At 39.2% G+C, this 14,477-nt stretch overlaps 2 protein-coding genes and 1 long non-coding RNA gene across 3 annotated transcripts in view; 1 reads left to right on the top strand and 2 right to left on the bottom strand.

The window, feature by feature from the left end:
- Positions 1–190: 190 nt before the first annotated feature.
- On the bottom strand, positions 191–8,651 carry LOC119492427 (fructose-1,6-bisphosphatase 1-like). The gene is made up of 7 exons (XM_037776874.1): positions 8,343–8,651; positions 5,743–5,905; positions 4,620–4,712; positions 3,617–3,757; positions 3,378–3,515; positions 3,097–3,216; positions 191–907 (listed from the first exon to the last, which is right to left on the bottom strand). Exons 1-7 carry the CDS (start codon positions 8,510–8,512, stop codon positions 713–715), a joined length of 1,020 nt encoding a protein of 339 aa, XP_037632802.1. The 5' UTR covers positions 8,513–8,651; the 3' UTR covers positions 191–712.
- A 1,573-nt stretch (positions 8,652–10,224) lies between these two features.
- Positions 10,225–12,751, bottom strand: LOC119492434. The gene is made up of 2 exons (XR_005207778.1): positions 12,703–12,751; positions 10,225–10,398 (listed from the first exon to the last, which is right to left on the bottom strand). It is a non-coding gene; the product is annotated as an uncharacterized LOC119492434 (long non-coding RNA).
- A 1,115-nt stretch (positions 12,752–13,866) lies between these two features.
- Positions 13,867–14,477, top strand: part of kank1a (KN motif and ankyrin repeat domains 1a) — a 56,655-nt gene continuing 56,044 nt past the window's right edge. The window contains exon 1 of the mRNA XM_037776850.1: positions 13,867–14,438. The gene's annotated coding sequence lies outside the window, so the exon portion shown is untranslated. The remainder of the gene's footprint in view (positions 14,439–14,477) is intronic.

Genomic DNA, 14,477 nt, shown 5'->3' with positions numbered 1-14,477 from the left:
TGACTACGTCCACTTATATAGAGACTATGGGCAGGACACAGTCAAGCTTTTGTTTATGTAAAAGGCTGCTTGTTTCTTGGAATACTAAGATTTTGACACTATAATAAGAAACAGACAATTCTCAATGAATACACAAACTACGTGTTAGTGAAAATGATGGGACACATTTCAGAAATTAAGAAAACACAGATTTTGTCTTCTTAGACTCATTTGGATTTATTGAGAGACTTCATCACTCCAAACAGTAGTTGTTCACATCATAAAAAGGCATCATGTTTGTTGCATAGAGGTTCATATTTGGTCCTTCACACGTCTAGAATGGATGTTCATTCTAATTAAAAAGGCACAACTGGAGGTAAACAGGAGGAAAAAGTCTTCATGTTTTGTTTATTCAAGTGCATCATTGTCATTTTTTGGCACGTTTGGTCTTTGGTAGTTGTTTGGTGGAATGTGTGCATGATTGAGTTACAGATTTCATGTGTCCACTGAACCTCCTTCTTTCTTTTATCCGTCAGCAGAACATGAACATTTGCCAGTATGGCATTAAAAACCTTGTAACTCCAAATTTGGTTATTTAACTGAGAAAATCCCCTGACATTTTTTGGGGCTTAAGAATAATTTATATCAAGCTCAAAACGCGGCAGACTTCAAGCTTGGAGATGCGAGGTTCTTCGCCGGACAGCGATGGTTGTGAAAGTGAGTCGGCGCGGTCTCACTTCTTCTTGGCGTGTTTCTGGCAGATGGCGACGTATTCCAGGACGTCCTCGGTCGAGCCCATGGCCACGGGAGCTCGCTGGTGGATGTTCACGGGCTGGATGTCCAGAATGGGCTCCAGGCCAGTGGAGGCCAGGCCGCCAGCCTGCTCTATGATGAAGGCCATGGGGTTGCCTTCGTACAGCAGCCGCAGCTTTGAGGAAGAGGAGGGAGTTTAGTTTCTGGTCCTAATGTCAAACTCTTCAAAAGGAACATTATAATCCAACATTTGATGGTTTAACACTTTCATACTTAGTCTCTCCTTCCTTTACTATTATACTTCTATACTCCAAGCCAGGTCCTTACAGTATTAAATGTACCAACAGTTAAAGGATGGGTTCACTATAGAGTGCTGCAGAAAAACTTATTTTTGTAGGCCAACCAGGAAGTTGGCATCGCCCTGGTTCCCTCGACAAAAAGCCAGTGGGATTTTTCCATTAAAATAAGCTCTGTGTCAAACAAATGTTTATGATAATAACAGGTTTTGTTCTGTAAGATAATCTTCACAAATAACCATTTTAACCAATTTTATGATTTTCTCAAGTGTGAATGCAACGCCAGAAAGCTAACGTTCGCCAACTACACCACGATCGCATGAATGTGAGTATACACAATGAGGATGTAAAGCGGCGTGATGGCGTTTAATAGTCTCATTTATCCACTTGTTAGCAACCGCCTTTTTTAAAATACATAAAGGCTTCAAAATTTACGAGTGGGATATTTATTGATGTATTTTATGTCGTAGAACAAAACGTTAAAATCTCTTCAGCTTATTTCTGGCATCTAACTAAAAACCCATTCAAAACATCCCATTAACTTCCAGACGAGGAAACAGGAAGTGCTAAAATACTAACTCATTTCCGGGTTTTAGGACTCACTCCTGCGCCACTCTGCTCTTCAAGACAATAGTCAGGTGAACACTGAAACAGGTTTTTCTTGATGTAATTATTTCACAACCAACAGATGTCTTCCTAATGACGAATGATTACAGCAAGAAAAACCTGTTTCAACGTTAATATGGGAAATTAAACATTGTGAAATAATCCTTTAAGACAATGAAATATGGAGAGACAACTTTTATGAATCAAAACTGTGAAACAATCCACTCAAATATTCAATATGAAACTAAACATCCTAAGACTTCTCTTCTCTTCTCTTGCTTTTAAGTAGTTTTTTTGTTGCCTTGATTATTTTATTAAATCTAATTTTTCATTAGGATAATGCTGGACTCTGTATATTTGATTAGATCAGTATGTTGATATTGTTCTGTCATTGGTAATGTGGTCTTGTGTCTAAACATGAAATGTTTACTACTATTGGTGAGCGTAGGTGTCTCCAGATGTATACGTTGTCGCCCTTCTTTATGAATATCCATGTGAATTTCCTAGATTTTTTTGGGCCATCCTATTTATAATATGAAGGCACCTCTCTTTAGTTCTAGCCTTATAAAAAGGTATGACAGCCACTGGCTTGATGTTAATCTTGTGTGCTGTGAGGGTCTTACCTAAATCTTTGTATAGTAAATGTATATACAGTATGTGCTTTTCTTAATTTGCATAACATACTTGTTATGTGTGGGTTATATGGTTCACTGGGATTATCATGTGACCAGAGCATACGTATTTAAAGATGGCGTCTCTGTTGATATAGCTAAATCTGAAGAAGAGCATCAGCTTGAAACGTCACTTACTTGTGGATGTGCTAATAAATTGGACCTAAGGGAGCTACAGTGTAGAGACCTTTACTTATGTTTTCCTTGACGGTTTTATTGAAATATTTTATTTTCTAATGTTTTATTGTATTTAAAATAGTTTGTTTGCAACATTTTAAACTGTACAAAGTAAATCTGATGTTTGCAAAAGCCTTTAATGTTGCATCACTTTTTAATTTAACTCAGAGCACATGGATTTATTGTTGCCGCTGAATCCAAAGAGCATCTTTGTTTGTTGACTGGGACTTAAAAAAACACTTATTTTGTTGCAAGACTCATTATTTCCTCTTACATCTGCATTACAAAGGTGCTTTCTACACTTTTTTAAAATGTGACAACATCACATTTGGCTCAGTCTTGCAAACACTTGAAGGATGTGGAGAGTGAAGAAACAACTTTGTGACACTTTCTTCAGTTTGGTCTCATGTTGCAAGTGAGGATATGTTAAATTTATAACTTTTAAAGTGGAGGTTTATGTCTTTAATACAATATCCATATACTATATTATTGTATTTACTAAATTTGAACCATTTACTTTGTTTTAAGATGGAACATTTGAGATTTCGAAGCATTTATTTTAGGTCTTAGTTTGATATGTGAGGGAGCAGCAGAAAGCAGCAGAGGGATCTTACCTTTCCTTGGGGGCTCTTCACATTTCCTGGGTATAAAAAGATGCCTCCGTACATCAGCGTTCGGTGGACGTCTGCCACCATGGAACCAATGTACCGGGCGCCGTAGGGCTCACTGCCATCCTGCAGTCATTTAAAATGTTGGATTAGGAAGCTACTTAAACTGGCACTGGATGAGAGATCTACATTTGAATGTATTGTTGATTGATGTCCGTTGTCCCTGATTAACAAATATGTATAAACACACTAGTGTGCTTGCAGCTCTCCCCACACATCAGCGTTACCTGAGGGAACTTCTTCTTCTGCAGGTACTCTGTGACAGCGGGGTCAAAGTGCATTGCATAACCTTCGTTCAAGCTGTAAATCTTGCCTCGCTTCTTGATCTTCACGTCCCGATCAACCAGGATGAATTCGCCGATTGCCTGATAAGCAAAAAGCAGATATTGTTACAAAGAACCTCAGTTAAAAAAATAGTTTGCAAGATTTATTTTAACGTCAAACACAGGACCGAGAGAGTACTAACTGGGTCGAGCATGAAGCCGTTGACTCCGCGGCCGGTGGAGATCACCATCATGGTGGCGCTGCCGTAGAGGGCATAGCCTGCCGCCACAAGGGTCCTGCCGGGCTTGAGGGCGTCCTCCTCACAGGGCTCATCATCTGTAGTCTGAGGGAAACAGCAGAAACTAATGTCATCATTCATTTATTATTCCAGCAGTGTTTATGCTATTTTATTATCTATAACAACGGAGTAGAGAGGATTGGAATCTGTTTGCCAATAGATTAGAGCTGCAACAATTAATCGATTAATTGTCAACTATTAAATTAATCGCCAACTGTTTTGATAATCGAGTTTGAGTAATTTTTTAAGATAAAAAAAAGTCTAAATTCTCTGATTCCAGCTTCTTAAATGTGAAAATTTTCTAGTTTCTTTACTCCTCTATGACAGCAAACTGACTATCTTTGAGTTGTGGACAAAACAAGACATTTGAGGACATCATCTTGGACTTTGGGAAACACTGATCCACATTTTTCACAATTTTATAGACCAAACAACTAATAGATCAATCAAGAAAATTATAAACAGTTTAATCGACTATTAAAATAATAGTTAGTTGCAGCCCTACAATAGATATTAGCTTGTTCACATATGCAGCTATGATAAAAGTGTCTGATAAACCCATTTAATTTATATTTCTCAGATTTCTTAATTTAGTTTACCATCTTAGTAAAAATACATTACCATATCTTCCATTTTAACGTTTTAAATTTTTTTTTAACATAACAAACACAAGTCTGAGTTTGAGAGGAGGAGATCTTTTATCACCTGGATGATATAATACATTATAATATAACTCTTGAGGGAAAAGCTACATCAGTGTAACATTTTTGGCATGATATTGAAGGTTAATTTTAAGACAGTGAATATCAGCAACAACTTCAGTCTAAGTGATCCGTCTTGGCTACAAAAACTCAGACTGGTGCAAGAACAGAGGCGCTTTATTACGGGGATTTTAACCTGTTAGTACCTTTTTGTAGATGGCAAAGATGGTTCCGATGGAGACGAGACAGTCGATGTTGGAGGAGCCATCCAAAGGGTCAAAACACACAATGTATTTACCCTGGAAGAGAAGGAAGAGGAAACAAACAAAAGTTATGTTTACATTCAGAGTTGCTCACCAAAACACATTGTGTGTGTGTGTTATCAATGAGGTCAAACAAACGTGCTGAATGCATTTCCTTAAAGAGGAACTATTATGCTCATTTTCAGGTGCATACTTGTATTTTGGGTTTCTACTAGAACATGTTTACATGCTTTAATGTAAAAAAAAAATGGTCAGCTGGCCCACTCTGTTGTGATTGGTCAACCAAACCAAACTCTACTGACTCTGCTAAGAAAAGACAGGACTTCAAGCGAAGCGTTTCAGGCATTTCAGGAGCAGTGTTTCTGTGGGGGAGAGTAACTCCTTTTGACATGGACTTTGGGCTTTGTAACTTTGCAGACCTTTTACATGCACAAAAAAAACTATATAACACATTAAAGGAAAGGGAACAAAAGCATATTAGGTCCTCTTTAAAGTATTTTACATTCTGTATTGTTTACATTCATCTTCACTTGCTAGCAGTCCTCTTCCCTGCTTTTTGTTGATGCATTAGATTAGTGGAATAGTGTGAAACCACTGGCAGAAATGTGCAATGCTTCATTGGTTTGCATGTGTGTCTTTGTGGTTGTGCATGAGATAAAGAAAATGCTGACTCACTCATAGAAAAACAGCTCCACAGAGCTACTAGAGGTCTGAAACTACACACAGGGAACTTTTAACTTTGTGCCTAGCAGTGACAATTAGTGACAAGAGTAATGGAATGAAAGTATTTGCATTTGACAGGAACTGAAAAACTTTTTTTGTAAGTGAACCGGTTATATGAGATAACATCCATTGCGGAAAAGATCTAAACAACCCAGAGAAAAACTGGATGATCTGGTTTCAGTCTGCCAACGGCTCATTCCAGAGATGAGATCCCCAAATAAATGAGGTTTTCCCCACATGCTCAGTGGGAACCTCACACAACATCAGGAGTAGCAAAAGATCCACCATTTGGTTTCAACATCTAAAATCAAAGTCTTATTCTTTCTCCACCGGTCACACGTACCCTCGTGTCTGGCTCTACGATGATGGCTTTCTCATCCTCCTCGGACACCAGCACACAGGAGGTGAAAGACGACTTGATCATGTTGATGATCAGATCATTGGACAGAATGTCCAGCTTCTTCACCTGGTCACCGGTCACATTGGTGCTGCCAGCGATGCCATAACTAATGAGACGTAAAAGACAAACGAAACAAAGTGAGGGTAGTTTCTATTTAGTCTTCCTCTGTACGTTAACTGAACAAATGTTATTTAAAACAGCTCTACTGCTTTGTTCTGTGATATGATTTATTGGAATAAAATCATTACTGTAGTTTCCAGTTAAGAGGAAGGAAGGAAACAATAAAAACCTGTAAGTGATGCATGACACTACATTTCTAAACTGTTAGTTGGTGATTGAGTAAAGTACTGAAGTCTGAATCATCAGACGCAAAGGTTTAGCACAGGAAAGATATTTCTGCTCATGCAAACAATACAACAAATACAAAATTGTAAAATGTACATTAACTTAAATGTTTAGGGAATAGGTCTATTTTTGTAATAGATACTGTAAGATCATCAGTAAAAAAGAGTAAAAATAGATCAGCACAGCACATAGTAATGGAAAATATTAAAACACATTATTTAAAACTGTGAAGCGTGAAGGGCAACACAAAGACAAGATAAGGAAATAAAACGGTAGTAGGCGGAGGAGGAAGAAGTACTCAGATCCTTTACTTAAGACTAGAAATACAACAGTCTGCAAGTAAAAATCATGAATTCAAGTAAAAGTACAGAAGTATTATCAGCAAAATATGCTTAAAGTATCAAAAGTAAAAGTAAACGAGTAACTACAGCTGTCAAATAAATGTAGTGGAGTGAAAAGTACAATGTTCCCCACTGAAATGTATTAAAGTAGAAGCATAAAGTGGCAGAGAGTGGAACTATTCTAGGAAAGAGGAAGCAGAGGTGGAAGACGTACTCAGATCCTTTACTTTATTTCTTTATAAATAAAAGCACGAATACAACGGTCTAAAAATACTGTGTTACAAGTAAAAAATCTTGAATTCAAAATGTTACTTAAGTAAAAGCACAGAAGTTTTATCGGCAAAATATACTTAAAGTATCAAAAGTAAAAGTACCTTTCAGTATTACATTATTATAGAATATTATATTATTCTGTTTTTATACTGATGAAAACATATAGGAGCATTTTAAAGATGTAGTTCATCAATGTGGAGTCAATTTTAGATACGTTGTGTACTACTGGCTGGGTAGATTAGTACTGCATCATATCATATAAGCATATCATGTTTTATATTTTTATTTAAAAAGCAACGAGTAACTACAGCTGTCAAATAAATGTAGTGGAGTAAAAAGTACAATATTCCCCTCTGAAATGTAGTAAAGTAGAAGTTTAAAGTGGCAGAGAGTGGAAATACTCAAGGAAAGAGGAAGCAGAGGTGGAAGAAGTACTCAGATCCTTTAATTTATTACTTTACTAATAAAAGTATGAATACAACGGTCTAAAAATACTGTTACAAGTAAGTATTATAATATAAAGTAAAGTAAAGTAATTTAAAGTAGTATGATGTAGTTCATCAATGTGGAGTCAATTTTAGATACGTTGTGTACTACTGGCTGGGTAGGTTAGTACTGCATCATATCATATAAGTATATCATGTTTTATATTTTTATTTAAAAAGTAACGAGTAACTACAGCTACATAAATGTAGTGGAGTAAAAAGTACAATGTTCCCCTCTGAAATGTAGTAAAGTAGAAGTATAAAGTGGCAGAGAGTGGAAATACTCAAGGAAAGAGGAAGCAGAGGTGGAAGAAGTACTCAGATCCTTTACTCTATTACTTTACTAATAAAAGTAAGAATACAGCAGTCTAAAAATACTGTGTTACAAGTAAAAATCCTGAATTCAAAATGTTGCTTAAGTAAAAGTACAGAAGTATTATAAGCATAATATACTTAAAGTATAAAAAGTAAAATTACCTTTCAAAGTGTTATATTATTAAAAATATTATATTATTCTGTTTTTATTACTAACAAACACATATACGAGCATTTTAATGATGTAGTTCATCAATGTGGAGTCAATTTTAGATATGTTGTGTACTACTGGCTGGGTATTAGTACTTCATCATATCATATAAGCATATCCTTTTTTATATTTTTATTTTAAGTAATGAGTAACTACAGCTGTCAAATAAATGTAATGGAGTAAAAAAAGTACAATATCCCCCTCTGCAATGTAGTAAGTATAAAGTGCCAGAGAATGGAAAGACTCAAGGAAAGTACAAGTATGTCAAAATTGTACTTAAGCACAGTACTTGAGTAAATGTACTTAGTTAGTAGCAGGGCAGAAATACATGCATTTCTATAATGGACCCTGGCAATAAAGCTGCACATAACCCACATTAAATATGTGTTTAATTAAATCAAGCTCCTTTAAAAGTGGGCGTGTTGTTTTCAGGTATGTGCGCTTTCTGATTGGCGCACTGAGAACCTGAATCTCCTGCTCAGTTTGTGCCAACGTGGATGAAACTGATGGGGGCTGAAAGAACACATGCTTCTTTATATATAAACAATAATAATGATATCTTCTTCTACTCACAGGTGGGCGATGCCAGCTTTCCTCACGGCGCTGGAGATGGCCTTCACCGCGGTGCCCAGAGAGTTGAGCAGCGTTGTCAGCTCTCCGGTGCCTTTCGCCTTCCGGCCCTCCTCCATCACGAACCGGGTCATGGTGACCACGTTGGTGTCGAACACGCCTTGATCGGACATGTTGGTAGCTGGTCTCTCTCTGGTCCTGCAGCTGGTGAGAGAGTAGAAGTTAGGAGGAAATGCTGCAGGATTTAAATGCTCTGCAACGCGGAACTGGGTGAAAACAGTGAGAGCCAATCAATCCAGAGCTGCAGGAGAAGGAGAGGTGTGGCAACGCTGAAACAAAACCTCGCTTTGTACAAACAGCTGTGATGAAATGATAAAGTTACCAACAGAGAGGATGTGAGCAGGATAATAGACGTTGTGCATGCCTGAATCCAAACTGTCGTTGTGCAAGAGACGGGTCGTGTACTTTACTGCAGGTTTGTTTGATAGTGTTCAAGAACAGTTTCATAAGTTTGACTCCTGATAAAATTCATGCACATTCTTCTGGTGTTTAACAGATGAACTTTTCAGCTTTAAAGGTCCCATATTGTGCTAATTTTCAGGTGCATACTTGTATTTTGTGTTTTCTACTAGAACATGTTTTCATGCTGTAATGTTAAAAAAAAACACTTTATTTTCCTCATACTGTCAGTCTGAATATGCCTGTATTTACTCTGTCTGAAACGCTCCGTTTTAGCGCATTTTGACAGAATTGCAACAGAATTGCGTTTCTAGGCAACGGCTTGGGTCCATGTGTACTTCCTGTCAGCTGATGACATTCACCTACACTGCAACCAGGAATAAACTGGGACACATTTAGAATGTTTACGTTTAAAATTGTGTCAAGGGTCTAAATATTGTATATTTGTGACATCACGAATGGGCAGAAATCCTGACAGCTTGTTTCAGATGCAGAGTTTCTGAATACGGGCTGTGTGTATTTCCCTGTGGATTGAGTGTTTCGATACTTTCACAGTATTTATAAAGGACTAAAGCCTGCTTTATAATAAAAAAAACAACATGAAAATCTTTTTTTTATAATATGGGACCTTTAAACATTTTTTGTCCCAAATATTTGCATTCTCAATTTACCCATGGTATCTATCTGTCTGTCTGTCTGTCTATCTATCACTTATTTCCTTTTGTTGCATTTGGGGCAACTCACAATTTATTACTGCACTGTAACTGTATATCTGGTCTATTCCATTTGTATTTAATTTATTTATACTTATTTATATAAAAATCTAATTTATTCTAACTAAATTGATTGTATTGCTTATTGTATTTAAATGCCATTCTAATGATTTTCTTTGCCTATGTAAAGCACACTGAATTGCTGCTGCCTTTGAAATGTGCTATATGGAGTTGCAACGATTAAAGGTCTTATTGATAACATATTTATGTAGAGGAATATTTAATTATTTTTTTTATAATAATACATCCAAAGAGCCTTTAGAAAGGTGCCGAATAAAAGTATATTTTTTCCTCAAAAGAATTATTATGATTGTGAATTAATCATTTTAAAATGTTTGCAGGTCCAAAATGAATATTTTGTTTATCTGATGTTTGTTTCCCACATCTAACAAGGCTTGTGAGCCAAACGACAATGAAAATAACCGTTAGTTGCAGCCCTAGTGCCTTGTTTATGGAATACTGTATTATTCTACATGTGGACACCGATATGTCCATATACTTTTGGTCTGTTTTCCATGGTCTGGGCTAGGTGTCTTATTATTTGCAATTAAGGGAAATCTTAATGCTGCAATTGTCTGTACACATACTTTTGGCCATTTATCCGAATCTATCCCTTTAACTAAACATATCAATTAATAAATAAAACAGACCTGTTTTTCCTCCATTGCACATACAAGGTTCTGAACTGCCCTGTTAGCCTGGTTTTAATCTCAATGAAACTTCAAATAGCTGAAATAGGCTAAACATTTTACACTCTACAATCACATCACTAAACACATTCTTCTTCTTCTACTCCTGCTTCTTCTTCTTATCTTGTCTTCCTCCTCCTCCTTGTCCTCCTCCTCCTGCTTCTTCTTCTTATTCTCCTCCTCCTCCTCCTGCTTCTTCTTCTTCTTCTTCTTTTTTTCCTCCTCCTCCTGCTTTTTCTTCTTCTTCTTCTACTTCTTCTCCTATGGCTTCATCTTCTCCTCCTCCTCCTCCTGCTTCTTCTTCTCCTCCTGCTTCTTCTTCTTCTCCTCCTCCTCTTGCTTCTTCATCTTCTTTTCCTCCTCCTGCTTTTTCTTCTTCTTCTTCTTCTCCTTCTCCTCATCTTCTCCTTCTCCTCTTCCTCCTGCTTCTTCTTGTCCTTCTGCTTCTTCTTCTTCTCCTTCTTCTTCTTCTCCTCCTGCTTCTTCTTCATCTTCTTCTTCTCCTGCTTCTTCTCCTGCTTCTTCTTCTCCTCCTGCTTCTTCTTGATCTTCTCCTCCTCCTCCTCCTGCTTCTTCTTCATCTTCTTCTTCTCCTCCTGCTTCTACTTCTTCTTCATCTTCTTCTCCTTCTCCTCCTGCTTCTTCTTCATCTTCTCCTCCTCCTGCTTCTTCTTCATCTTCTTCTCCTCCTGCTTCTTCTTCATCTTCTTCTCCTCCTCCTCCTCCTGCTTCTTCTTCATCTTCTTCTCCTCCTCCTGCTTCTTCATCTTCTTCCTCTTCTTCTCCTCCTCCTCCTGCTTCTTCATCTCCTCGTCCTCCTTCATCTCCTCCTCCTGCTTCTTCTTCTTCATCTTCTTCTCCTCCTCCTCCTTCTTCTTCTCCTCCTGCTTCTTCATCTTCTTCTCCTCCTCCTCCTGCTTCTTCTTCATCTCCTCCTCCTCCTGCTTCTTCATCTTCTTCTCCTCCTCCTCCTTCTTCTTCTCCTCCTGCTTCTTCATCTTCTTCTCCTCCTCCTCCTGCTTCTTCTTCATCTCCTCCTCCTCCTGCTTCTTCATCTTCTTCTCCTCCTGCTTCTTCTTCATCTTCTTCTCCTCCTCCTGCTTCTTCATCTTCTTCTCCTCCTGCATCTTCTTCATCTTCTTCTCCTCCTCCTCCGGTTTCTTCTTCTTCTCCTCCTCCTGCTTCTTCATCTTCTCCTCCTCCACCTGCTTCTTCTTCTCCTCCTCCTCCTCCTGCTTCTTCTTCTCCTTCTTCCCCCTCCTCCTCCGGTTTCTTCTTCTTCTCCTCCTCCTCCTGCTTCTTCATCTTCTCCTCCTCCTCCTGCTTCTTCATCTTCTCCTCCTCCTCCACCTGCTTCTTCTTCTCCTCCTCCTCCTCCTCCTGCTTCTTCTTCTTCTTCTTCTTTTTTTCCTCCTCCTCCTGCTTTTTCTTCTTCTTCTTCTACTTCTTCTCCTATGGCTTCATCTTCTCCTCCTCCTCCTCCTGCTTCTTCTTCTCCTCCTGCTTCTTCTTCTTCTCCTCCTCCTCTTGCTTATTGATCTTCTTTTCCTCCTCCTGCTTTTTCTTCTTCTTCTTCTTCTCCTTCTCCTCATCTTCTCCTTCTCCTCTTCCTCCTGCTTCTTCTTGTCCTTCTGCTTCTTCTTCTTCTCCTTCTCCTTCTTCTTCTTCTCCTCCTGCTTCTTCTTCATCTTCTTCTTCTCCTGCTTCTTCTCCTGCTTCTTCTTCTCCTCCTGCTTCTTCTTGATCTTCTCCTCCTCCTCCTCCTGCTTCTTCTTCATCTTCTTCTTCTCCTCCTGCTTCTACTTCTTCTTCATCTTCTTCTCCTTCTCCTCCTGCTTCTTCTTCATCTTCTCCTCCTCCTGCTTCTTCTTCATCTTCTTCTCCTCCTGCTTCTTCTTCATCTTCTTCTCCTCCTCCTCCTGCTTCTTCTTCATCTTCTTCTCCTCCTCCTGCTTCTTCATCTTCTTCCTCCTCTTCTTCTCCTCCTCCTCCTGCTTCTTCATCTCCTCGTCCTCCTTCATCTCCTCCTCCTGCTTCTTCTTCTTCATCTTCTTCTCCTCCTCCTCCTTCTTCTTCTCCTCCTGCTTCTTCATCTTCTTCTCCTCCTCCTCCTGCTTCTTCTTCATCTCCTCCTCCTCCTGCTTCTTCATCTTCTTCTCCTCCTGCGTCTTCTTCATCTTCTTCTCCTCCTGCTTCTTCTTCATCTTCTTCTCCTCCTCCTGCTTCTTCATCTTCTTCTCCTCCTGCATCTTCTTCATCTTCTTCTCCTCCTCCTCCGGTTTCTTCTTCTTCTCCTCCTCCTGCTTCTTCATCTTCTCCTCCTCCACCTGCTTCTTCTTCTCCTCCTCCTCCTGCTTCTTCTTCTCCTTCTTCCCCCTCCTCCTCCGGTTTCTTCTTCTTCTCCTCCTCCTCCTGCTTCTTCATCTTCTCCTCCTCCTCCACCTGCTTCTTCTTCTTCTCCTCCTCCTGCTTCTTCTCCTCCTCCTCCTCCTGCTTCTTCTTCATCTTCTTCTCCTCCTCCTCCTTCTTCTCCTCCTGCTTCTTCTCCTCCCCCTCCTCCTCCTCCTCCTGCTGCTTCTTCATCTTCTTCTCCTCCTCCTCCTCCTGCTTCTTCTTCTTCTTCTTCTTCTTCTTCTTCTTCTTCACATACAGTAACTACATTATTAGGTGTTGAGGTTGAAATGCTGTTATAACCATGGTTACAACAAAACGCCACACGATGGCGGCCTTGGCCACTGAGTGAACCTCGTTTGGGACGCTGACTCTTGCTCTGTCCCAACTCTTTAGCCTTGAATTTCCATTAATTTAACTTTATAAATAATCACTATTTAGCTTTACATTGGTAAACGTGGTATAAAATATTTCAAAACATTAAACAAACGGTTTAATCTCAGAAACCGTTAAAATTAGCCACTTGCACCTCTGTGACACAGCACAATTAAGAAACACTCATATTAATGCGCCAAACGAAAACCGCCCCATTGAAGATACATTACGTTCCAAGAACTATATTGTTACGCGGAGGGTCAACCGGTGTTAACGGTCAAGATTTAACCGTTACTAACGGCAGCTAAACAGATGTAAGCCTACATTTAACTAACAATTAATGTTATCGTCGGTTAATAAAAGCGGTTAGTCTCTCTCTCGACATCTGAATGGGCAGATAAAGTGTCGAGTAACATTAATCAGCAGCAGTTAAATAGTCCTTAAACATTTTATACTTTACAATCACATCACTAAACACATACAGTGACTACATTTTCTTAGGCGTTGAGGTTGAAATGCTGTTATAACCATGGTTACAACAAAACGCCAGAAGGTGGCGGCCTTGGCCAGTGAGTGAACCTCATTTTGGAAACGGACTCTTGCTCTGTCCCAACTCTTTAGCCTAGAATTTCTTATAAATAATCACTACTTAACTTTACATTTGCGTGGTATAAAATATTTCAAGACATTAAACAAACGGTTTAATCTCAGAAACCGTTAAAATTAGCCAAAAAATAGACCCGCATTTGCATTTCTGTGACACAGCACAATTAAGAAACATTCATATTAATGCACCAACTGAAAAACGCCCAATCTAATACAGACGTTCCAAGAACTATATTGTTACGCGGAAGGTCAACCGGTGTTAACGGTCAAGCTTTAACGTTACTAACGGTGAGGTAAAAAGATGTAAGCCTGCATTTAACTAACTATTAATGTTATCTTAGGTTAATAAAAGCAGTTAGTCTCTCTCTCGACATCTGAATGGGCAGATAAATTGTCGAGTAACGTTAACCAGCAGCAGTTAAAATAGCCCTTAAAGCTAGAAGTAGGCTAACTTTGCGGCAGGTAAGCTCCACCTGACCGTCACCGTCATATAGCAGCACTTGCTGACGGGGGACGGAGCTTCTCCGACCGGGCACCGACTGCGCATGACCGCGGGGGAACAACTTGCTGGCTGCTGAGAGGCGGACAAGTACAAAGAGGCTGCTGGTGGTGCTGCTGGTGGAGCAGACGGGACGTACCGTGTGTGCCACGGGGGAGACAAAGTATAACCTTGTAGAAGTTTTGACGTTAAGTTACAACCTCAACCGGACGATTTAAACCTCCAATAACTTCACCCCCAAGACGATCCGTTGAGTTATAACAGAGAGGAGGAGCTGCAACAGCTTGTGGAGACACTTGTGCGTCGGGTAAGTTAAACGCTTTGAGAGCTTCTGATATATTAACTT

Source organism: Sebastes umbrosus, chromosome 8 (genome assembly GCF_015220745.1).
Source record: "Sebastes umbrosus isolate fSebUmb1 chromosome 8, fSebUmb1.pri, whole genome shotgun sequence".
Taxonomy (NCBI): Eukaryota; Metazoa; Chordata; class Actinopteri; order Perciformes; family Sebastidae; genus Sebastes; species Sebastes umbrosus.
This window is presented reverse-complemented; position numbering and strand designations above follow the sequence as displayed.